At 51.4% G+C, this 25,073-nt stretch overlaps 3 protein-coding genes across 10 annotated transcripts in view; 1 reads left to right on the forward strand and 2 right to left on the reverse strand.

The window, feature by feature from the left end:
• Positions 1 to 7,832, reverse strand: part of PROZ (protein Z, vitamin K dependent plasma glycoprotein) — a 13,507-nt gene extending 5,675 nt beyond the window's left edge. Inside the window, exons 1-7 of one of the 8 annotated variants that reach the window (XM_046664898.1) lie at positions 7,443 to 7,832; positions 4,928 to 5,184; positions 4,641 to 4,804; positions 3,348 to 3,372; positions 2,664 to 2,777; positions 1,515 to 1,676; positions 1,069 to 1,154 (exon numbers count right to left, since the gene is read on the reverse strand). In XM_046664898.1, the coding sequence (XP_046520854.1) occupies positions 1,069 to 1,154; positions 1,515 to 1,676; positions 2,664 to 2,777; positions 3,348 to 3,372; positions 4,641 to 4,804; positions 4,928 to 4,994 (618 nt within the window). In that variant the 5' untranslated portion in view covers positions 4,995 to 5,184; positions 7,443 to 7,832. Of the gene's footprint in view, positions 1 to 1,068; positions 1,155 to 1,514; positions 1,677 to 2,663; positions 2,778 to 3,347; positions 3,373 to 4,640; positions 4,805 to 4,927; positions 6,798 to 7,442 lie in introns of those variants that run through there. The other 7 variants (XM_046664896.1, XM_046664895.1, XM_046664894.1 and 4 more) reach the window with 7 other exon arrangements.
• A 746-nt stretch (positions 7,833 to 8,578) lies between these two features.
• The window catches only part of F10 (coagulation factor X), a 19,110-nt gene continuing 2,615 nt past the window's right edge, over positions 8,579 to 25,073 (reverse strand). The window contains exons 3-8 of the mRNA XM_046664892.1: positions 17,436 to 17,460; positions 16,402 to 16,515; positions 14,673 to 14,804; positions 12,357 to 12,604; positions 9,653 to 9,770; positions 8,579 to 9,186 (exon numbers count right to left, since the gene is read on the reverse strand). Of these exons, the coding sequence (XP_046520848.1) occupies positions 8,597 to 9,186; positions 9,653 to 9,770; positions 12,357 to 12,604; positions 14,673 to 14,804; positions 16,402 to 16,515; positions 17,436 to 17,460 (1,227 nt within the window). The 3' untranslated portion in view covers positions 8,579 to 8,596. The remainder of the gene's footprint in view (positions 9,187 to 9,652; positions 9,771 to 12,356; positions 12,605 to 14,672; positions 14,805 to 16,401; positions 16,516 to 17,435; positions 17,461 to 25,073) is intronic.
• Positions 22,691 to 25,065, forward strand: LOC124241256 (collagen alpha-1(I) chain-like). Its single transcript, XM_046664891.1, has 2 exons — positions 22,691 to 23,581; positions 23,633 to 25,065. Exons 1-2 carry the CDS (start codon positions 23,097 to 23,099, stop codon positions 24,669 to 24,671), a joined length of 1,524 nt encoding a protein of 507 aa, XP_046520847.1. The 5' UTR covers positions 22,691 to 23,096; the 3' UTR covers positions 24,672 to 25,065.

Here is a 25,073-nt window from a genome sequence, read left to right on the forward strand (position 1 = left end):
TCTGCTGTCTGATACGGAAAGTCACGTGGTTACAGAGCATTTGCAATGTGACTGGTCCAAACTAGGATGTGCTCCAAGGGCACAATACAGTCCAGATGTCAGAGATTTAGTATGAAGAAAACATGTAAATATCTCAATTTTTCATGTTCACTACGTGTTGAAATAATATTTGGATATATTGGGGTAAATAAAATACTTATCAAAATTCATTTCACCTGTCTTTACTTGTATTTATGTATTAAATTACATGCGTGGCTCACATTATATTTCCATTGGCTAGGCTATTCTAAAGGGTGAGCCGCATTGAGTCCTGGGGTGCGAGGAAAATGGAAGACATAGGAAAATCAAAACCCATACTGGTGGTACAAACCATAATAATAAAAATGATACCTATTTTGTGGAGTTACTAAAAAAGCAAGAAAAGAATAAAATACCAGTCAAAATAGCAGATGGGCCTACCATGGGGTGCTGGAAATAATTTTGGAGGGGGCTGAAAATACTCACTTCGTGTATTGCCAAGTTAAATGTGAATGTTTAAATGTCAAGAGTAACTATTAAATAAATAGAAATGGAGTGTGTAACTCCCAAACCAGTGAAAGGGGTCAGGAAAATAACAGAAATGAATGCCAAAGACGAGACACCTCCTGGCCCAGGAATGGAGCTGGCATCCCGAAGGTGGGTGAGCGGAGCCCATGCCCCCGCCTCTCAGGGTCCCTCAGACCCGAGTCAATCCACCCAGCCCCCAGGCACTGCAAGGAGACGCTGTGGCTTCAGGATGCTGAGGTTCTGGGAGAAATGACATTGGGAACAGTGGTTGACTCCAGAGAGATGTCCTGGGTGGCTGTAAATAAAACTATACATTTTTATTTGGTGCAAATGATGAGCACAGCTGAAGTTGTGACTTCAGCGTGAGCAAGTGCTCTGCAGCGTGGGGTCAAGATGAGCACCTCAGTCATGGCGCCCCTCTGACTTGGTCATTGCGCTTCTGCGTGGCAAAGAAGATGGAAATGGCAAATAAGGTGAAGTTGGTAACAAAAAGTGAGAACCCATTTATAAAGTGTTTGTTACCTGCCACGGGAAAACCTGAAGACTCTGCGTGCTGTTCGGTGGCCTTGCGACGCTCTCAGATTTCAGGATTCCACAGGCACACTTCTCTTCATTTGTGGTGACAACAAGAGAAGAAGAGTCAGTGCCTTTCAAGTCACACGTCAGACGTCACGCATGGTGCTAACTGCTCAAATCCTAGTCCTCAATGCTGATGATCTTATGGTAGGGACTGACAGCAACTCACGCAGGCGCAGAGCAGAGTGAAGTCACCCTCTCGGTGCTTCTGGTTTAGCTCAGATGCTGTGACGACCCGAGCAAGCTCCAGTGGGGGGCAAGGACGCTGGCTGAGTCACAGCCACTCCTCATCGCAAACGAAGTGGCCTTTCGAACGCTCTCGTGGGAGAAGGAGGGGGATGTGGGACGGAGCCGAAAGGGTGGGAAGAGAGAGACCAGCACCCATTTCTCACCTGAGAACTCACCGTGTGGGATGCACGATTTGCGGTCCTGGCCCAGTTTATACCCCTTCGCACAGCTGCACCTGTAGGACTCGTGTCCCGGGTGGCAAAAATGTTGACACCCATCAGTCCTCAGTGGGTGACATTCATTTTTAGCTGAAAGGGAAAACAATGCTAACATGGAAATAGCATCGTTTTAAATTTCCTTGCACGTGGGGCTCTGGTTTTTCAGTCCAGGTGTCATTCTCTTCAGGTCATTGGCTCCTCACACAAGCATTTCCCACGCTTCCGTATCAGGAATGTGCGTGGAGAAAGCGAAGATTCAGTGAGTGACAGCCCTGGTATTTGTCCCCAGAAAATGTCACTTAGTCCTAGAAGAATCTGCAAACGTACTGCAAGGTGTCTGTCGGTCTTCCTAGCCTGTGTGCTCTCTCGTGTCAGCTGTCACTTCCTGCTGCAGTAGCTATGCCCTTTACGTGGCTCCCTCGTGGGATGTGGGACAGGGGGGGGTCTAGTGGGACCCCGTGTGATGGTTGAGCAGCGGGGATGGGGGCAGGGACACAGGCAGGTCAAGGTCCAAACCTTGCTTTGGCATGTGTTAAATTTGGGCTGTCTGCAAAACATCATCACATGGACTCTCGGGAGGCAGCTGGAGCAGAACTTTGAACTTGGGAGGAGAGATCTGGGCTGGAAATAATACTTTTCTCCAGAAAATTGGCTCTGCATTGACCAGAAACATTAAAAGGATTAAGTGAATTTATTTCCATATCTGGTAATTATTGATAGGAAATTGGTTTCTCTCCACCCCCACAAATACATTTTGCACTTATTTATTTGTATTTAAGGAATTGTGGTCCATGAAGCTGTAAGTCTCAGCCGTGGGAGCGTCTCGCACCCATGCCTGGCTCAGAGTGCCTGCACGAGATTCCCCCTCACAGACCGGCCCCCAGACCCCACCCCCAGCCCAGGAACAGATGGGTGCATTATGAATGGTTGAGGTGCTGGTGGGTTGGGAAGAAGAGGAAGAGACCCTATGGGGAGGAAACGATGTGGAGGCATGTTGGGGGCAGGAGGCCCTCAGAACACGTGGTTCCAGTGGAGAATTGGCCTGGACTCGCGTCCCCACGGGCCCTGTGGTGCCCACCCCAGAGCCCGCCTCACCGAAGGCGCAGTCCCTGCCCTCGTAGCCGGGCGCGCAGGTGCAGGTATAGCTGCGGATGCTGTCCTGGCAGGACCCATTGTTGCGGCAGGGCTGGGAGGTGCACGGGGAGCCACCTGCCGAGAGGGACATGTGTCACCCGCGCTCTCCCAACACCCCTGGCCCCTCTGACCAGGACACCAGGAGTCTGGAGCAGGCTGCCAAGGCCCCATATGTGTCCCCTGGGCCCCACCAGCATACGTGTGCCCACGAGGCCGTCTTGGTCCCCTTCCTCGACCTCCTCCTTTCCTGGTGAGTGACCACCGGGACTGTCGCTGGTGCCACAGCTCTGCTCCTAGCTCCCCTCACCCCCTGTCAGCCCCTCGGTCGCGTGGTCCCTGGGCACTCCTCCCAACATCCCCCGAGCCTTGGTGTATGTAGCCAGGTGCTGAGCCTGCAGAAGGAGGCCCTAGGGACCCCCGAGGCCACGTGGATGAGAGGAGCCGCTCAGGCTGGGGGACCCTCCCGCCTCTGCCACCCAAGCCGCCAGAGGAGCTTTGCCCTGATCCAGACCCTTCCCTTGCCAAGGGGTCCAGGAACTGAAGGTTTGAAATCTGGAATCCACTGGCCGCCAAGCCAACTGCATTCCCAGATCTCAAGGGAAAGGAAGAGGAAGGAATCCTGGAGAAATGAGGAGAGCCACTCACCCATGTACCTTGTCCAGAATTCACCCTGTGAAATTAAAACAAAAGTGTTACCAATGGGACAGCAGTTTTTCTATATTTTCTCCTGTAGGTGGACTTGAAGATAAGAAAAGGTTGATTTTAGCTACTTATTAGGAAAATACTGATTGAAACAAAGAATGCAAATTCTTGACTTAATGTCCTCGTCAGTGTATGTGTAACAGATGCTGTTGAGTCCGTATTCACTGTCACCTGTTTCAGGAAGGGGAGCCGGTGTGTGGCGAGGCACAGACAGCACGGCCGTGCCCCCAGGCCTTTCCGTCCTCGGGCGTGGGGGGGTCAGCCTGCGAGTCCTCTGTGCACAGGCTTGATGTGGACACGAGAAGCGTGCACCACCTGTCTTCCCTATAAGCCAATTAAACAACGACTGAAACTTCAAGTGTGTGGGGGGATTCGCGGGGGCGGGGTATCTAGAATTAGCAGAATTACTCAGACTCCAAGCCTAGAAAGTAACCCTGTAAGTAATGTATCCCCCTGTCACGCCTGGACCTGTAATGGCCTGAGTGATGGCGCAAGAACATGATCAAGCACGCAATTTTCCCTTCCAGGAAGTTTGAATTTCTCCTGGTTTTATCCAAGTTTATGGTCTACTTCAAAGGAGTTCTCTTATATATGGATATTTAAGAAACTATAGAGAAACAGGTCAATATTTTATTCAGAATCAACTTTAAATATTGCTACTTTTATATGTAAAACTAGGAAATCTTTATTAAATATTTTACTATTCTGAATACTTACACACAGATATTCGGCCCATCAGGTTTGACTCACTTCTCTGTCTTCTGATAAGTGTAAGAGTAATTAAGAAGGGCACATTCTTACCTGTGTTATTTAGAGTTTGCTTGTAGTCACTTTTAGCCCGAGTTCTAGATTGTGAGAGCTTTCCTTACTATGCCGGCAGGATAGGGAGGAATTTTGTTTCTTAAGCATTTGTTGATACATTGTAACAACTAGGTCTCTATTTAAAATAGCGGCTTCTATCACGGTCCTGACCAGCTGAGTGGGGTCTGGGATGTTCGTAAATCTGGTCGGTGTATTGGGCTGCTGGGTTTCGGGTATGGGGCTGGGTTCCCGCCTCGTCCCCACCTACAACTGTGGAAAGCTTTCCTCTTCTCTGCCTGTTCCCTCATCTGTAAAGTGGGTGCTGAGTCCCCGTCTCGGGGAGGAAACAGGCTCCCTAATTTAGCTTCGTCCTTGAGAGACGGTGCTCTCTGAGGCACGGAGTTCGGGGCTAAGTTCGCGGTGGGGAGCACGTACCGTGGTGGCGTCGTTTTCAAAGACCTCTCTTGCTTCTTCATAGACGCAGATTTCTTCATAACATTCTTTTTCCAAATTCCCCTCAAAGAGCTCTTCCAGAAGATACGAGCCAGCACGCTTCCATCTCGCCAGGACTGTATTTGCTTTCGAGGCGGAAAGAAACACTGCATGGCAGGGAAAGAACGCAGATCCCGTCAGTGGGCATGGACTCACCCAAGAACTGCGACACCTAGAAACAGCCCCCCCATGCCCCGCCAGGAAGGACGGATTGCGAAGCAGCCGCCCACCTGAGGGCTCCGCGGCGGGGATGGCGAGGCGGACCAGGACGAGGAGCAGCGGGACGCAGCTCGCCATTCTGCCGCACGGACAGGTCTGCAAACACGGGGCCAAAGTCCACGCGAGGCTCAGCACAGGGGCTGCGTGCAGCGACCCCCAGCCCTGAAACGGGGCTCCAGGCGGGACGCTGAGGCCGAAAACGAACTCCTCGGAAAGGAGGACACAGAGCTGGGAGGGCTCTAAACACGGGCTTCAGGCTTGCATTTCTCTGTTCCAGGCAAAGAGAGGGAAGAAAAGGCAGACGAATGAAAAGCCCAGGCCAAGAGGGCCTTGCTGAGATACATGGGGGATGTTGGGGACGTCCTGGGAGTGCAGGCAGGAAGGAGGGGGGTGACAGACCGAGGGGGCGGGGGGGGGGGAGAGAGAGAACAGGCCCAGCCGGCGCTTCGGTGGGGTCCTCACAGGCCAGGGTCCTGGGCCTGGGGGTCCAGCGGGAGCAAGACAGCTGCCTAGGGCTCATCCCAGGCGTGCGGGGAACACACTGGAAGGAGGGAGAGGGGAGGGAGAAAGGATCTCACACTCTGCTGTCAAGAAAAGGAGAGCAGATGAGGGGTACAGAGCGATGGGGTCTGTTTCAGACAAGCCGGTCACAGAGGCTCCCTTTGGGGCTGAGGAGGACTCTTAGGGCACAGAGAGGGAGGGAGGGCCAGCTGCCAGGAGCAGAGCAAGGAGCCCAGTGTGGCAGGAAGGCGTCCACAGGCGGTGGACCTGAGGTCAGAGAGAGACCCAGTCTTCCATGGTGCAGGTCAGGAGCATAAAGGGCCAGAGAGTTGGCCGCAACACTGGGGCCTCACCCGCCCCCGAGTAAGACCGGCACGGCCAGGTTTCCTGCAGCACCACGTGCCACGTGAGGAGGGGACCCAGGGGACATTCCTAAGGACCAAGTGTGTCCTTGAGCCCGATAATCATGCTCAGCACCAGGAGGCAATGAATTCTCTGGACCCTGCCTGAGGGCACAGCAAACTCACACCCCACCCTCCTGATCCCACACGCACGGGGCCAGTCAGCACAGAGCATCGACTAGGGGAGGCCCCCTTTCTGTCTGTGTCTCTCTGTCTCTCTCCTCTTCTCCTCTCCCCGCACCCTCTACATCAGGGGATCCCCACATAAGTGGCATCGGATGGAGCCCCTGCCGCGCCCTTTCCCACTGTATCCTGTCGGTGTCCTTCAGTCTCACATGACGCAGTTCCCCAGCTGTTTGGTCCTTCCGACACTGACATTTTTGGAGCGTCCAGGCCTCCCTCAGCTGATGGGCCCGACTGGCCTCTCCCAGTTAGGCTCAGGGCGAACCCAGTTTTGGGCAGGAGCCCTGCATGGCCACCGTGTCCTCCCAGTGCGCCCTCGTCAGTGACATCATGTTCGGTCACTAGGACGACGTGCCCTCCATGTCTCGCCATTATAGAGCTGCCCTGTCCTGTTTGTAATAAAGCCTTCTCTAGGGCGATGCTCCGAGGCTGTGGGAATATCTCATTTCCCGACAACTTTCCAGCCGAGTGCTGTGTTCCTGCATGGCCTGCCTCCATCACTGACCCCTTTGGGGCTGGGGCCGCAGGCTCCTTCAGTTCCTGTCTGACGGCTCCAGCCCAGGGTATGGGGAGCAGCCAGCCCACCCACCGTGGCCCATCTGCTGCTGCCGCCGTGCAGCCACTGGCTTTGTACTCCACGCCCTTCGTCCTGCAGGCAGGGCCTCGGGACGGGCCAGACCCTCCAGGGAGCCCTCGCTGACAGGCCGTCACCATGTCCCCCTCCCTTGGGAAAGGAGGGTGCTGGTGTGGCGAGCAGTGCCGGGGGACATGGGTCTTGTCCTGGTACCGCAGCCTCGCCCTTGCTTTCTCCTGCTCTCTAGAGCCTCACCTCTGCCCACCTGCTGCTCTCTGCCCTCAGGGCCTCGCCTTCCACACCAGGCACCCCTCCAATGACTCCCCTCAGGGACACTCTGGTGGCACAGAACAGAACGTCCCCCACGGCAGAACTTAGTTTAGAGCAGCATGTAGCGGAGGCGATTTGTTAGGTCCGTTTCCCACGAAGACAGTGATACTCAGAGAGGGAGGTAAGTTGTCCGGGGCACACAGCAAGGAATAGAGCTGGGCGGAACCCGCCGTGAGTCGGGCCCAGCACCCTCCCTGCATGTCCGAGTTCTCCCACTCTGGAAGCTCCCTGAACTCACTCCTTCTGGATGGGAAGCAAGCAGGCCCATCAGGCGAGGGGGCCCCGGCTGCCCTTTGCTCTGCTGGGCCTCAGTTTCCCTTCCTCCCTGGTAGATACAGGAACTCAGTCGCCAATCATAGCGGCCAACAGTGAGAGGTTCAGGTGGTAACAGCAAAGGTGGGTTTGTGAGTCTCTCCCCAGAGCACCCTCTGGACCCCAAACAACCTTCCATCTCCAGGACCAGAAGCCCGAGTCCGGGGTTTGCCTCCGGACAGAGACCACTCAGCTGCATGGGAAACCCTCAACCTGACCACGCACCGTCTGAGGCTGCTTCCCTGGCAGTGGCCCCTGCGGGGGTGTCAAGGCAGGCCCGCGGGGGATGGCACCCTCAGCCGCGCCTGGAAACTGCGGACCGGCTCACATAGATTTTCCTAACCTCACAGTAGCTCCTGTTTACAAAACACTCTGTCTAGCTTGTGACATTTCGGGAGTTTTTGTCCTGGGACTTTGAAACTTTGCTTAGTGAAGTTTCGCAAAATGCAAACTGTGAAAGGACGTTTGGAAAACGCACTGGCAGCTCTGGTCTGACGTGACCTTTCTCGTGTTCTAAAAGCCCGTTTGGTCTTCGTGACCTTTGAAGTCGAGGGCCTGGAGCGGGCACGGACCGGGACGGGGAAGGACTTGGCATTCAGATGTGACCCATTCGAGGACAGAGGGGCCCTCCACAGCCCCCACCGGCACACCCAGCACACGTGGGGTCCCCTGAGGAGCTGGAGAAACTTCCGGGGCCCACACTCACCCCGGAGACTCTGATTTAAGTGCTCTGGCTGTGGCCTGAGCCCCCCAGGGTCCCAACACACAGTCAGGGTGGAAACCCCTGGGCGGGGGACAGTCGGCGCCTGGTGAGTGGGTATGCGGCTCAGGAGAGTTTTCCAAGCGCCTAGGGGGCCCCTGGAGGACACATTTCCACGGCTCTTTCAGTCCCGGGGGTGAATGGGCACCCGGGGAAGCTGTCAGCACACAGGGGGACCCCACCCGACCCCAGGGGGAGGCCACCGGTCGTGGGTGGGCCCTGATCCCTGCCTCGCCTCCTCTCTGTGCTCCCAAACCTTGGTCATTTATTCTCAAGTGTTCTGAGCGTGGGGCCAAGAGGGCAGTTAAGGGCAATCAAAAAGAGAAGAACGCGCTATGAGCAGATTCGGCCCATCTCAGTTCTGAGCAGAGGAGTCACCCCGGGGAGCCTAGACTCCAGTCCTATAAAGTACAGAATTCCCTGAAGATGGCTCCCAACTGCTCCAAACGAAAGTTCCATTTCTCACTTCAGCGGAGCAAGAAGACAGCGGGAGTGGGAAGCAACACAGAGCAGATCGCTGCGGACAGGAGACCGATGGCAGGACTCAGCCTGCCCAGAACAAGTGCTACGACAAAACGAGACGCCAGCGGCTGCCAGCAGGTCTTGGGGTGGAATGACTTTAATGGGGGTGAGGCACAGGGGCTGCCCGCTCTGCCTGGGCCCCGCCCCTAGCTTTCATGGACCTATCGATCCACTTAAGGAAGCTGGTGACCTTGGTGTAAACCCCGTACTTCCCTTTGCGTGCACACCCTTCTCCCCAGCTGACGATGCCAGTGACGAAATAGGTGTCCTTGAAGCGGGTGACGTGGGGACCCCCGCTGTCCCCCTGGCAGGCATCCTCTGGGTTTGAGTCGTAGCCGGCGCAGAACATGTTCTGGGTGATGACAAAGCTGCTGGACAGCTTGCACGTGTTCCTGTCCACGTAGGGCACCTCCAGCATCTTGAGGGTGGCGGAGGGGCGGCCCTTCTCGTGGGTGCGCCCGAAGCCACTCACGATGCCCGACTTCTGTGTCATGAGCGTGGACTCGGCCCAGTCCTTCTCAGGCAGGCAGGCGGGTGCCACGTTCATGCGGAAGGTGATGGGTGTCTTCAGCTTGACCACAGCGATGTCGAAGTCGTAGGTCTCCCTGATGAACTTGTTGTGCTTGATGATCATCTCCACCTCGTGCGCCATCTCGTTGCCCTCCTCCTCCTCCATGTTCCGATCACCTGGGAGATGGTGAGGATACGGCGAGGACACGGCCATGTCAGCCCAGCATGGCCGAGCATTTACGTGTGGGTTACTTTTTAAAGTTGTTAGTGTGTTTTCTAATTAAAAAATGGTATATGGTCACTAGAAAATTGGAAAAATATAAGAAAGCGTAAAAAGGTACTCGGTGCTCAGATTGCTGAAGAGGGGGCTCTGGGAGCCTTGCCTGAGCAGACCCTGAGAGGAGGCGCATGCCTGGGCGTGAACTCCAAGCATCAGGGGGGACCACACAGGAGAAGGGCTGGACTGGCCCTAGGAAGGCTGCTCCCCCCCCCCCCCCGTCTTCCTCTGTGAAACAGCCCCCCCCCAGGATTTTGGTAGTTTAACTAGTGTTTCCAACAGATTTGATCAATTCTAATGGTCTCTGAAAATAAGGAAGTGACAGTGGGCCCTGGAGGGCAGCCGAGGGGTGTGGGCGCCACTTACCTACCCTCACCTTGAATCTCCTGGTTTGGTGGAGACAGTGAGCCGCCGTGAGGATATAGTACTCGTTCAGGATGGTGCCTCCACAGAACCCCTCGTTTTCCTCGTTGATGAGCAGAGCCTGCAACGAGAGCGCCGGAGCCCACAAGGTTGGTCTGACTTCCTGAGAGGAGGAATCTGACAGCCTCTAGCTCCAGCCTTCCTCCCCAGCCCCTGACCCCTTTCCCCACGGAAGAACTTGTGGCCTCTTCAGGCTGGAACGTGAGGCCCAAGCCAGTGCACCCACAGTGTCCACCTGACACTCGGGCTGCTGCCCATTGGCCAGTCCTGCAGATTTCCCAACCAGGGTGACTGTGCCCAGGCCTGCACGTCCCACCCACTGGTCCAACCGGCACATTCTCCAAGAGCTGGTTCAGGGGGCACCCCGTGGCACCTTCCCAGCTCCTCGCCACCCACTCCCCGGATTTCGTGGCACAAGTCCGGGCAGCACCTTCACATCGTCTGGTCTTTGCTTCACAGGTCAGGCAAGTGAGCGACTGTTCATTTACTCAACAGACTGCCGCTGAGGCCCTGCTGAGCGCCAGTGCTGGTCACAGCGGGTGGTCCCACCCCGCTTCACCATCTCTCCACCTGGACTCCAGGGGCTAGTCTCCTCCTTCTCCTCACTCTGTCCCAGCACTGTCCACAGTGTCACGCATGGAAGAACAACTTCACTGTGGCAGAAACCTTTGTTGGCAATGAATCATACTCCAGACCAGCGATGCCGGGCTGGAGAAAACCCGTCCAGAGCAGGTGCGACTTCTGGTCTCTGCAATGGTGCAGCTATTTGAACCCTTCTCCCTCGGCCTGCAGAACGCCACCGTTCCAGGTTACTTTCCTCGGGATCCATGTGATTTTCTCCCGGACAGGATTTGGGAGTGAGGACATTCCACGTGGGAAGGAGCACTGATGGGGCAAGTGAGAGGCTCCACAGACAAGTCTCTTACTTTCCTTTCTCCCCAAAGAACGGGGCTTGCAGATCTGGAGACGGAGCAGTTTTGCTTTTCCTTTCTCCAGGGAGTTCCACAACCTCTGAGCAACAGTTATTGGCTGGGGGTATGTGTAGGTCAATGAGACAGTTAACAACACTGAGTCTAAAGGAACTCTTGAAGATGTTCATGACTAGCATGAAGCAGTAATATATATATAATGGTTTTTTGCTGAGGAAGACTGGCCCTAAGCTAACATCTGTGCCCATCTTCCTCTACTTTGTATGTGGGACGCCTGCCACAGCATGGCTTGCTGAGCGGTCTGTAGGTCTGCACCCAGGATCCAAACTGCAAACCCTGGGCTGCCAAAGAAGAATGCATGAACTTAACTGCTGCGCCACCGGGCCGGCCCCTGTAGTAATATTTTTGCTTTTTTTTTGCATAATTTATCAATTCACAATCCAACTTGGGTACCAAGTGAGGGGGAGTCAATCTTTCTAAGAATTGGAGACCGACTGTCCTTCCTAAAGATGGAGATGAGGCAGCTGGTGGAGACTGGAACTGGGAGAGCAAGAGCCACGAATCCCAGCAGACTCCATGGGGCGCCCACTGCTGAGGACCCTTCTCCCGGGTGCCCGTCCCTGTTCCCTGCTGTGCAGCCCCATCCAAAGCTACTCACAGAGCCCCTGGGCCACAGCTGTGCCCTCTGGGTGGGGAGCCTGTCCTGCCCCCGAGGACTTCGTTATGCTCCCACGGGCCCTCATCACACACCAACTTGCATTTGGTGATCCAGGTGGGTCTCACCTCCCTTCCTAGAGACGTGGCTCTGATGACATCATACCCTACACACACCACGCCCAGTCACTGCCCGGCACACGGTAAGTTCTCCACAAGGATGTGCTGATGAGGGATGACCAGATGAGGCATGCCCTCCCTTGCTCTTGATCACTCAGACACATGCACAGCTGTCATGTGGCCTGGAGGCGGGGAGCGAGCGGAGGTAACTTCTGAAGGTTGTTGGCAGCTCTGGGATTTCTGCTTGTAGGAGAAGCTGTTTTGGCTTTGGACCCTAAAAACTTAAAGTCCAAGTTAGGGTTGCCAGATAAAATAGAGGACACCCAGTTAAATTTGAGTCAAATAAATAGCAAGTAATTTTAGCATATGTCCCATGTAATATTTATACACTTACATCAAAAGTCATTCCATGTTTATCTGAAATTCCCACTTAAGCGGAAGTCCTGCTTTTTATTTGCTAAATCTGGCAACCTTAGTCCAAATCAACAACCCAGCAGTGGTTTTCACCTTTGAAAACAAATGGATATGCTCTTCTCTACAAGGCCTCTGCCTCATTGGGGTTTAGGTGTTTGGATAAAGAAAATTTACCAAATTAGAAATGAAACAAGGGGAGGGACTCTTTCCACCTTCAGTCAAACAGAAGCACAGGCAGAGGCCTCGCCCCGTCAGGCAGCCGACCTCCACCTGCTGACTCGGCCTGAGCTGCCGCCCATCTCGCCTTCCAGTGGGGAGAGGTGTTAAGACTCCAGGCGGGGCTCTGCCCTCCCATCTGTCCTTCACGGGCAGAGAAGCCTGGAATGGGGCAGCAGGGCAGGCGGGGAAGAGCTCAAAGCCTGCTGTGGGGCCAAATGTGTGCTTGGGCGCGTCCTCTGTGGCCGTGCCCGTGGCGCCCAGCTAGGACAGGTCCCCACCCCGTTAGCTCACTAAGCGTGCTCAGCAGTTACCTGCCAGGGACACTCGCCCTCTTGGCACTCCTTCCCGCCCACTATCCGGACCAGATTCTGCTGGTTCTCTGCGTTCGTCTCCGTCTTATTGGATCCTAGCAGATCGCCGGGGCTCTTGGTGGGAGCCAGGTCTCCAGGGTTGTACTGCTCCAGAATGTCGGTTTGGGAGGGATCCTCATGGCTCTGAGTGGCCTGGTCCGCCGCCCTCTTCCCGCGTCCCTGAGTGTGTTTCCCACAGGGGAAAGGCTCTGAAAGAAAAATGGCCTGGGCTCAGCAAGGCAAAAAGCTCCCTACAGCGCACAGTCCCCACGAAGCAGGAGGAGCTGAGGAGGCTGTCAGTCTGCCCCTCTCGGTAATGGGGTGAGCCGCCTGGAACACTGCGAGCGGGGAGGAGCAGGGCATGTGCTCGGTAACCGGGAAGGGGTGTGAGGACCTTCTGGGGTGCGGGCTGCTCTGTCTTGATTGGGGCTGGGTTACAAGATGGACGCCATTGTCACAACGCAGGAAACGTGCCCTTCCCATTGGTGTACCCCACTGTGTGTCACTTTCACCTAGACGACAGCCCTGCGGACACTGACCGCTGGGTCACCAGGATGCTGAAGCATTGAAGGGGATTCTGCAATCTGCCTGGAAATGCATCAACCGAATTAGGCAGCTTGTGGATGGACAGAGGACAAATGGGGGCAGACACGTGACAAAGCAAGTCAGTTAGATGTTAACGTAGAATCCTGGTGGGTGCTCGCTATAAAATTCTGCCAGCCCTGCTGTGTCCGACACGTTCCCAGTGAAAAACGTGGAAGGAAAAAACGTGTTCCAGGCACAAGGAACAAAACGTGGGAGCAATCTGCAGCATAAGACGGACACCACGACGTGGCTTTGTGCGACGACATCTGAAATGAAGCAGCGGGCACAGCAGGGATGTCAGTAAATACTGGAAAGCTCCCTTCCCGTGTCATCACCAACCGGGAGCGGAGGCGCAGGAGCAATGCAGGGCAGAGGGAGGAGGAAGGACGGGTGGAGGGCGAAGAGCCCGAGACAGCAGAACAGCAGCTCTGAAAACGGGTCGCAGGGGCTTTTCTCTGCTGCCCTGTGTCTGTCTGAGATCAGATAAGCAAACCTCAGGTTTTCTTCAGCCTTTGTGCACGCTCCTTCAGGACCCGCGCGGTTCCCGCCAGCGGACTCGGGAAAAGGTGCTGCTGGAGAGAAGGAGTGCACCCTGCTGTTCCCTATTCTGTGTTAAGATGTGTAATCACTGCCTTTCAAATTCTGAACTAGCTCGTCTGTGATTTAGAACAGAATCTTTTGCACTAGAAAGTAGTTTACCTGATTTTATTTTCAAACATCAAACTTTATTTTAAATTGATTTGTGAATTGAATTTAAAAAAGTGTTGCATGCATGTCAAGAAATGACTTTAGTTAAAATACTTTTGAGCCAGCTTACGTTTAAAATTTCATTACCAATAGAAATATAAACCACACTGTCTTTTCCTGGTTGAGAGACTTAATGTTCCATGATTTCGGTCCTCCTGAATGTGCCACCTCCTGCAGCGGGTCTGGGGTTTGGCATTTCTAATACGCCCCCAGGTGATGCCAGACCTGTTGGTCAGTCAGGGGACCAGGCTCTGAGGAGCGCGTCGGGCCGCTGTGAGAAGTGGATCATGTTGAGAGAAAGGAGTGGCCCCAGAGCCTCTGGCCGGGCTGGCCTGCAGCAGATGATGGCCTTCCCACTGCGTGTGAGGCGGGCTCTTGCACCCCCGGGACCTGGCCCCTCGCTCAGGCCCTCACTAGGTCACACCCTCTGTGAGCTTCTAGGCCAGACTCACTGTGTCTAACTTTTATCACAGGAAAGAAAAAATTAATTCAATTAACTCTGGGGCCCACAACCTACATCAGTTCTTGAGGGTCCTCAGTTCCTCTTCTGGTCCCTGCACCGCCCCCCAGCTCTACGGCTCCAGTGGTCAGGCCTGAATGGCCCCTCGCCTGCCCACACACTCTCAGCCTCGGCCTGTCCTAACTCCCAGCCTCCCAGGTCCCCCACCCTTCCCAGGGCCACAGGACAGTCACTACGTAGTGACTCGGGGTTTGCTACGAGTTGGGCACTGGTGACATGCCCTCCGTGAATTACTCCTTATACTTTCACATCCACCAAGGAGTTAGAGACATCATTGGTCCCATTCTTAGATGGTTCACAGAAATAGCGAGTCTGTTTCCAAACCTTGCAGCCCACCCAGGATGCTTCAGCCGTCCAGCCCACCTGCACCGGCATGGACCCCAGGGCCCAGGGAGCCCTGCTGAGGTGACCCACACTCCTCCTACCTGTGGAGATGCAGGACTTGCCATTGTCGCCCAGGATGTATCCACTGGCACAGGAACACACCACAGAGTTGCGCTCCTCGCTGCAGAACTGGTCACAGTCCCCGTTGTCCAGGCTGCAGAGCTGCCGCATGGCTGTGGGAGAGGCATGCTGGCCCTCAGGACGGGCGGGGAAACCAAGGCTGCAGCCATCCAGGAGGAAGGACGGCAGCACCCTGGGCACAGCCACCCACCCGTCATCCCCACAGCGGGTCACCCAGCTAGAGCAAAGGGCCAGGCAGCTAAGGCACCTCAGCCAGTCCCAGTGCTGCCAAGGGCAGGCTGGGGGCGAGGGAACCACCCCTCTGCACCCTTCTCACTGCCCTGCCGCCCCCTAGCCTGCATGGGGACACCATGTTGAGGGCCCTAGAGGCTGGGCGTGTGTCTCAAGTTCCCCCCTAAGAAGGGCATGTGGATGCTGACCTGTGTGGATGGGCTGCCTGCAAGAAAGGGGGCTCCGGGACCAGGCGCTCAGGCCGAGCTGGGTGGAGCGGCCACAGGCCTGTTCACTCTGAGGCTAGAGGATTCCCTGTGGAATATGGGCCTTGGGGACTGGGGTCAGGCTCCAGGGCAGCAGGAAAGAAGGGCAGGCAGTCACGTCGTGGACTCAGGCTGGCCCTTCCTTCACTAGCTGTGGGATTTGGGCAAGTTATTTAAACCACAGGGACCTCGGTTCCCTCACTTGTAAAGTGGTGGAGGTCACACCACCTCCCAGGACAACATCACAAGTCACAGGACCTTGGCACAGTGCCCCATGTGGGCCAGTGGTGCCCTCGACCAAGGCCAGGGTTCTGGGACCGTAAGGCCGGCTGAGCGCACCCTCTGCAGTGCAGCGGAGCCATAAGCACACGCTGCTTCCAGCGAACACTGAGCACCAACCCCAAGCTCACTCAGTGATGCCAGCAATTTACGTCACATTCTGCCATTTGGGTTTTGACGAAAAAATAATTACAGTGCAAAGATCAACATTCATGGAACTTTAGAATACATTCACAATGGCCCCGGGGTCAGTCAGACCGTGTGCAGAAGAAGCATCTCGGGACTCAGGATGGAGTGATGCCTAATGATGCTCCCATGGGGAAAAGTTCCAAAGTGATCCAAACTAAGGGCATAGTCTACAGACTATAAATTTAGTAATTTAAAAGAAATGCAAATCTTTCTTCTTAGGGAAAACTGGCTTAATACTAACCTATTTTTATTAAAAATTAATCACATATTAAGAAAACTCTTAGTGACTTTTCCACGTAGAATTAATTAAATGCATCAAGTTTTTTAATTGGACAATCCCAAGCATTCAGCACTGATGTTGGCGCCAACAGGCCTGAGTGAAAGTGGTGACTCGGAACCACGGTCCAGGACCACAAGGACTACGAGCCACAGAGCGAGGAGAAAGTCAGTTCTCGCTTCTGTGCTCTGGGCCACATCTCCATGAATGTGCCACAGCCTCTCTCAGAGGAACAGAGAAGGGACATGTGTCTCCCTGTGCTCCAGACTGAGTGCACTGCAGGGCACACCTGGGGCTCTGACTTCCTCTCTTCGCTGTTAGTCCAGCGCACAACATAACGGAGCACAGAGTCTAGAGCAGAAGTGACCTGAGACTGTCCATCCTCCGGTGTTTAGCTTCTTCCCTCTCTCCCACCTTTGGCCTGTCAGTTAACTCTGACCTGAAAGTGCTCCAAGAAGAAGAACTCACAAAGTTCACAATTTTTGCCTTCGAATCCTTCCAAACAGGTGCACGTGTATTCCCCAAGACCATCTTTACATTTGCCCTCGTTCAGGCAAGGATTGCTGTCACACTGGTCGCCATCTGCAAAGAAAGGATTTGGAAACCAGAGCTTGCAGGCGATTCCCATCATCATGGAAATTACTCTGTTGATCTTGGCACACATTTTTCAGATAAGTTGAGTCGACCCAGAATTCTCTCTGTTTTCCTGTAAACAATTTCTCCTGCCTGGACTTCGTTTTATCCCCACCCTTTGTGGCTACATGTACATGATGCCCTTATCTAACTGGATCATCGACAAGCTTCCCAACTTTTACTGAGATGTCTGATGTGTTTTTGCATCAGAGTGAAGAGCTCTGGGCTGGTAACACATGGGTCCAACTGCAAGACAGATGATTGCCTGACACTCAATTCTGGGCTGGGCTAACTAACAAGAGGGATGGTAGGGTTTCTCTTTTCAAATGGTCTGGGGCTAAAATGAAAACGTAAAGACTACTGTCCAGCACTGACAAACAGCCTCGCACTTCTCGCTGCATTTGGACAATCTAACTTAGAGATAGGTCTGACTGTCAGTTTGAGAAATCGAATACTGTCACCAGGATGAAAACACTAGTCATGATTAGTATCATTTCAGATGCTGTAAGCATTAAGTCACGTGGTTCCCTTATTGGAGGACTCAATCTTTCAGATTCTATTTTTTGTTTCTACCTAATATACTTGGATTTAAAAAAAATAGACCATGGAATTTGGTGTCCTCGAATGAGAATAAACTGATTTAAAGCTATATTTAAGTAACAAAACTAAAATTGGTATAAAGTTACTATAAAAAACTATTTTACAATAACTTTTATGGAAACAGAGAGGAAAAGTCTTAAATGAGTAAGATTTAAATAGGAGCAGAAAAGAAATTCAGGAAGCATTTTCAAAATTCAAATACAATTTCTCTCAATGTAAATATCCCAATGAAGCCTTCTTGTTTAAGGTTAAAATAGAAAACATCTCACCTTTGTATTTATTCCAGAATTCAGTCTAAAAGGGAAAAAAGACTTTTAAATACATTATGGAAAAAACAGACATTTCACACCAATAACAACCATAACCTAGTTACTCAACCTGTGCAGGATACTTTCCCCAAACAGAGGTCATTTTCTGGAACAAATTTCTCTAGAACTATTCAGTCCAAAAGAGAAAATCTTTCAGACTTTCTGTACCTGTAAAGATGTGGCTTCGATCATCTTAAATGCACCATCTCTGTTGCATATTGAAAATTTATTTTCAGTTAATCACCAAGAAATGGATTGTACTAAAAAGGGTTTGCTATGTGTGCTCCCCCTCGCTGATCAATGAATGTTTTTTAGTTAAGAAACCTGGGCCAAAGATTCGATAAAGGATCAGGTGCTTGGCAAATAATCATTGTTAATTGAAAAAATGCTAAATGGTAATCAGCCTAAAATAGGGCATCAAGATTATATATTACATCAAAAACATGTTCATAAGTCTTAAAATTTTGTTTCGCTGTCTGTAGTAGGTTGAATAGTGTGTCTCCCACCCAATCCCCCCAAATTGAGGTACAACCTTAGAATGCAACCTCAGACCTTAACTGAGAATAGGGTCTTGGCAGATGTAATTAAGGTAAAAACTGAAGTGAAGTCATACTAGATTAGGGTGGACCCTAAATCACTGAGTGTCCTTATAAGAGACAGAAAATGACATAGAGAGAAGAAGGCCATGTGAAGATGGAGGCAGAGATTGGAGTGGGGCATGTACAAGCCAGGGAACATCAAGGACCGCTGGCAGCCACCAGAAGCTGGAAGCGGCGAGCAGCAGGTTCTCTTTCAGACCTTCCACAATGAACCAACCCTGGCGACAACTTGATTTTGGACTTGTGGTCTCCAGAACTGTGAGAGAATAAATTTCTGTTGTTTTACGGCACCCAGTTTGTTGTACTACTTTACAGAAGCCCTAAAAAACTAATACACTGTCTTTTAAATTTTTATTTTAAAAAATTATCACACAGTAAAATTTTTTTAGTGTACAATTCTATGAAATCCAACACATGCATAGGTTTGTATAACCACCACCACAATCAAGACACAGAACAGTTCCATCTCCCCCTAAACTCTCTCATGCTATCTCCCAACCTTGCTAACCCCTGGCAACCCCCAGCCCTAATGCCTAGCGCCACTAATCCGCTCTTCATCACTTTAGTAATGACTTCTTGAGAATGTCGTATAAATGGAATCATACATTATAAAACCTTGTGAAACTAGCTTCTTCCAGTCAGCACCATGTCTTTGAAATTCATTCAAGTTATGTGCATCATGAATTTCCTCTCGTTTACTGCTCAGTAGTATTCTATTTTGTGGCTGTACCACAGTTTGTTTATCCATTCACCCAACAAAGGACATTTGTAGTATTTCTAGTTTTTTGCAATTATGAATAGAGTTGCTATAAACATTTATGTACATGTTCTTCTGTGAAAAAAGTTTTCATTTCTCTAGAAAAATACCCAGGAATGGGATTGCTGGGCCATATGGCAACTTTATAAGAAATGGCCAAACTGTTTTTCAGAGTGGCTATACCATTTTGCATTCCCACAAGCAGTGTATGGGAGTTCTGGTTGCTCCATATCCTCACCAGCACTTTTTTTGGTGAGTGTTTTTAATTCTCTAGGTATGTAGTGGCATCTCACTGTGGTTTTAATTTGCATTTCTGTAATGGCTAATAATGTTGAATATCTTCTCATGTGCCTTTTTGCCATTCATGTATCCTCTTTCGTGAAGCATCTGTTCAAATCTTTTGCTCACTATGTCTAATTAGGGTGTTTATTTTCTTCTAACGAGTTGTGAGAGTTCTTTATATATTCTGACCATAAATCCTTCGTCAGATATGTGATTTGCAAATATATTCTTAGTCAATAGCTTGTATTTTCATTCTCTTAGTGTTTTTCACATAGCAAAAGTTTTAAATTTTCAAAGTCCAATTTACCCATTTTTTCTTTTATGGATTATACTTTTGGTGTCTAAGAATTTTTCCTAACTCCATATAATGAAAATTTTCTCCTAAAAGTTTTGTTTTACCTTTAGATCTATAATCCATCTTGAGTTAATTTTTGTATAGTTGTTAGGTTTAGGTCAAAGTTGACCTTTTTTTGCACACAAATATACAATTGTTCCAATAACATTTGGTTGAAAAAGATAATTCTTTTTCCATGGAATTGCTTATGCACCTTTGTCAAAAATCAATTGGCCATACTTGTGTGGGTCTATTTATGGACTTTATATTCTGGTCCACAGGGCTATTTGTCTATGTCTACCAGAACCATACATTAATACTTTGTGATTAAGGCAGCCTTACAGTAAGTCTTTAAATCAGGTGGTGTGACTCCTCCACCTTTAACTTCTTTCTCTAAATTGTTTTAGCTATTCTAATTCTTTTGCTTTTCCATATTTCCAATTTTAGAATCAGCTTCTCCCTGACGGAATTTTTATTGACATTGCATTAAATCCATAAATCAAATTGGAGAGGATCAGTATCTTAATATGTTAAGTCTTTCAATCCATGAACACTGTATGTCTATTTACTTAGGTCTTCTTTAATTTCTTTTATTAGTATTTTGTAGATTTCGGCATATGGAGCCTGTACATGTTTTATTAGATTTACACATAAATATTTTTCTTTGGAGTAATAGTGGTACTTAAAATATTTTTGGGTCTAACTGTACATTGCTACTACATAGAAATATGATTAAGATTTGTGTGCTGATCTTGTATTCTGTGACCTTCCTAGACTCACTTATAGTTTTAGGAGTATCTTTTTCAAATTCTGTGGGATTTTCTATGTAGACAATCGCGTCATCTGCAAGTAAGGATAGTTTTATTTCTTTTTCTTGACTTATTGTTAGGCTTTCTTTATGTCTAAGACTTCCAGTATAGTGTTAGATTGGGAGTGCTGAGAATAAACATCCTTGCCTTGTTTCCAGTCTTAGGGGAAGCATTCAGCTTCCACCATTAAGTATGGTATCAGTTGTGGGTTCCTTATAGATGCTCTATCAGGTTGAAGAAGTTGCCTTTTATTTGTAGTTTGCTGATATATGATCATGAATGGATGTTGCATTTTGTCTAATGCTTTTTCTGCATCAATTGATATGATTTTCTGGATTTTCTTCTTTAAGCTGTTAATATAGTAGATCACATTATTGATTTTTAAATATGGAGCCAGCCTTGTGTGCCCTAGATAAACGCACTTGGTCATTCTGTATTCTTCTTATATGTTGCTGTATTCAATTTGCTAATATTGTGTTGAGGATTTTTATGAGACTCATGAGAGATACTGCTGTGTAGTTTTCTTTCTTCCTTCCTTCCTTCCCCCCCCCCCCCCCTTTCTTTCTCTTTTCACTGTCTTTGTTGGTTTGGGCATCAGAGTGATGCTGGCCTAAAACAAACTGAGAAGTGTTCCCTCTTCTTCTCTAGAAAGGATTATACACAATTGGTGTTATTTCTTCTTTAAATCTTTGGTAAAATTGACCAGTGAAACAATCTGGACCTGGACATTTCTTTTTCAGAAGGTTTTTAACTAAGAAATTGAACTTGCAGATATAACTTTCAGATTGTGCATATTTTGCTAGTTTGTGGTTTTGAGGAATTGGTCCATTTCATCCAAACTGTCCAAATTTCATCCAAATTTCTGTGTGAAGAGTTGTTCATAGTATTCTCTTACTATCCTTTTCTACATCTGCAGGACCTTTAACGATATTCCTTCTTTCATTCCTGATATAGGTAATTTGCATGTTTTTTCTTTGTCCATCTTGTTATATCAGTTTTATCGATTTTCTCTACTATTTTTTTTAAAGATTTTATTTTTTCTTTTTCTCCCCAAAGCCCCCCGGTACATAATTGTGTATGTAGTTGTGGGTCCTTCTAGTTGTAGCATGTGGGACTCCGCCTCAGCATGGCTTGATGAGGACTGCCTTGTCCGCATCCAGGATTCGAACTGGGAAAACCCTGGGCCGTGGAAGCAGAGTGCACAAACTTAACCACTCGCCCACGGGACTGGCCCTTCTCTATTATTTTTTATGTCTTCAATTTCACTGATTTCTCCTCTTTGGGGTTTATTTTGTTTTTCTTTTTTTTAGCATCTTAAGGTGGAAGCTTATTGATTTGAGACCTTTCTTTTTTTTCCAATGAAAACATTTAATGCTATAAACTTCCCTATAAGCACTACTTCAGCTGCAACCCACAGTTTATATGTTGTATTTTCATTTTTGTTCAGTTGAAAATATTTTCTAACTTCTTTTGAGACTTCCTCTTTGACCCATGGATTATTTAGAAGTGTGTTAATTTCCACATACTTCAAAATTTTTCTGTACTGATTTTTGGTTAATTCCATTATGGTCAGACAATATATCTTATGTGCTTTTGATCTTTTAAATTTGTAAAGGTGTATTTCATGACACAGCATATAGTCTATCTTGTGGAATGTTCCATGGGTGACTGGAAACAAAACGTATTGTGCTGTTGCCAAGAATTCTATAACTACTAATTAGATTCAGGTCAAGTGATGTCTGGAGAACTGGAGGAAACAAAACAGTAAACTTACAGCCAGTTCTATGGTACTTTGTATTCCAGTCTTTTTCTTCAATGCACTGCCATTTCCTTTTCAAGGTCCTCAGGGGCTCCATCCACTCTATCCAGGTTTTGTAGCTACATTTAGTAAGAGAAAAAGGGTGGGGTCTGCTTTCTCCATATTACTTGGAACCAGAAATTGCTGATAACCTTTGACCCAGTAATCCTTCTCTGGAGCAGCCATTCTAACTTAGAAGATAATCCAGAAGAAACCTATGTATGTGCTTTCATAATAGCCATATTAAAAATAACTTACATGGTCAAAACATGAAGAGAGTAAATGCACCCATACAATAAAACATAACTTAGATCTTTAAAATTATAAATATGGTAACCATGTAAAAGTAAGAAAGAATGGGAAATGATGCTGAGTAAAAAAGCACAACATAAACTTGTGTTGGTGTTACAAGTACTTGTATTACTTTTTTTTTTTTAAAGATTTTATTTTTTTTTCCTTTTTCTCCCCAAAGCCCCCCAGTGCATAGCTGTATATTCTTCATTGTGGGTCCTTCTAGTTGTGGCATGTGGGACGCTGCCTCAGCGTGGTCGGTCTGATGAGCAGTGCCATGTCCACGCCCAGGATTCGAACCAACGAAACACTGGGCCGCCTGCAGCGGAGCACGCGAACTTAACCACTCGGCCACGGGGCCAGCCCCTACTTGTATTACGTTTTTTAAAAAAAAACTATGTATGTATACATGAGCTAAAGCATTTAAAATTGAAAATATTTCCTGAAATTATGAATAATCTTTTAAAAGAGACAAATTGATTAATTGGTGACAAGGAGTAAAAATGAATTCTTAATTCCTCTTCTCTCTGGGGGCTGAAATAGGCAGTGGTACTCAAACGGATGGCAACACACAAGAGTCCCTTGCAGACCATGATCTTTTGCAGGAACACAGAAATGTCTGAGTGATACAACGGACAGAAGTGCCAAATGTTGGTCTTCCCAGCCTATCAGTGGTCGCTCCGTTCTCTGCATTTTCAGGTTTCACTGCAGGAAGCAGGGTACGTCCACACCGCCACCAGAGTTCACCAGGAATGTGGGGCAGCCTGTACCCAAGAGGCATGGAGGGCCAAATCCGTGTTGGCCTGCTCTTCGGAGAGCAGCGTGGTGCTGTGTGGACCACACCATTCCTGACAAACAGCTCCAGGGGCGCTGTGAGACCGAGGGCCCCTTGGGCCAGGCGCGTGCTCCATGTGCTCTGGGAGGACGGGCTCTCCCGACTCCCTTCAGGAGCTGTGGCAGCCTGTCAAGGGGTCTGTCTGCAGCCAGGAGAACGCTCAATGGCTTCGGACACACAGAGGTCCACAGGGATGGACTTGGCTCCCTCAGGCCAAGAGAGGAAGGTTCCGGCAGCCTCCCCGTGGGCCTTCCTCAGATTCTCCAGTGGGCAGGTGGCCTCCTCCGGGGCCATCCTTGGGCTCTCCGGCAGGCAGCCTCAGCACGGGCCTTCCTCAGGCTCTCCGGTGGGCAGGCAGCCTCGTCCGGGCCTTCCTCGGGCTCTCCCGCGGGCGGCCTCCTCCTCCTCCTGCCAGGCCTTCCTCGGGCTCACCCGCGGGCAGGTGGCCTCCTCCTGGGCCTTCCTTGGGCTCTCCCGCGGGCGGCCTCCTCCTCCTCCTGCCGGGCCTTCCTTGGGCTCTCCCGTGGGCAGGTGGCCTCGTCCGGGCCTTCCTCGGGCTCTCCCGCGGGCGGCCTCCTCCTCCTCCTGCCGGGCCTGCCTTGGGCTCTCCCGTGGGCAGCCTCCTCCCGGGCCTTGTGGACTCTGGGAAGGTGGTGCCGTGGATGTGGGAGGCAGCGACCTCGAACAGCCCAGGTGCAGCCCCCACCCCGACATCGCGGGGTCCATACAGACCACAGGGTCCAGGGGCAGTGGCTGTCTGTCCTCCGGGTCCGGCGTCGCACGAGGGCATAGGCAGCCCCCTGAAGGCTGGCGGTGCGGGAGGCGCGAGGGTCCTGAGGTGGGCTCACCACAGGACGCCATGTCGCCGGCCCGCTGGCCAGGTCACCCTCGTCCCGCCCGGTTGGAGTCCAGCGGCCGCCGTGAGGAGGTGTCTCTGCCCTCGGAGCTCGCAGTCAGCACAGGGCGACGTGCGGCCGGGCCGCATGCGACCCACGGGCAGCGGCACTCGGCCCCTGCTGGCCCGCCGAACTCCCGACAGTCTCCGGGGCAGGCTGGCAAGCACAGGGAGACGCCCCGCCCCGCGCCGGAGACGAGGCCGAAGGCAGACGTGCCGCGCGCCGCAGCCCGAGGGCGGGGCCTCCGCAGCAGCCCGCCAGGGGCCGTGGGCGGGGCCTGCGCGCGCCCGAGCGCTGCGGCGTCAGCCTGTGGCGGCCGCGGCCTGGCCCAGCTCCTGCCCGGTCCCTGCTCACTACCGTCTTCCCAGTCTTCAGCGTCTTCAGCGCGTTCCTGCGGCTTCGGCTGCCGCCCAGCCCTGTCCCGCCGCCGCCTTTTCGGACGTCTCGGCCCATGGCGGACCCGGCCGGGTCCCAAGGTGCACGAGGCGCGCAGGCGACTTCCCGGGCAGCGCCCGAGGCCCCGCCTCTCCCAGGGGCGGGCGTCTGGCGCGCGGGTGCTGCGCAGGCGCAGTGCGGAGCCTCGTGGCCCCGAGTAGCTCGCGCGGCGCCCTCAGGGCCGGCGTCGAGGGTGGCGGCGGCGTGGCTGTGCCCGGAGGCCCGCCTGGTCTTTCCCGTTTTAGGATTGATTCGGCAGTCGCTCCACAAGTTCCCACGGCCCTGCCACTGGCTTCTGGCCACACCCTCCCTCCGGCCACCGCCCTCCGGACCGTGGCTGCGCCTGACGCTGCGGGTGAGGGCCTCAGTCTCCCCACTGCCCCGCCAAGCGGGAAGGCCCCCGCGGCTCGCCTCTGCAGCGGCCACAGCCCGGAAGGGCCAGCGTGGCCCGTGGTCAGCTTCTGGATTGGCCTGGGGGCTCGGCCTTTGGGGTGGGCCTCTGGGGTCACCTGCAGGTCAGCCTAGGGGGGTGGGGCTCCATGGTCGCCTGCAGGTCAGCCTGG

This window comes from Equus quagga, chromosome 6, assembly GCF_021613505.1.
Source record: "Equus quagga isolate Etosha38 chromosome 6, UCLA_HA_Equagga_1.0, whole genome shotgun sequence".
NCBI classification, from domain to species: Eukaryota; Metazoa; Chordata; class Mammalia; order Perissodactyla; family Equidae; genus Equus; species Equus quagga.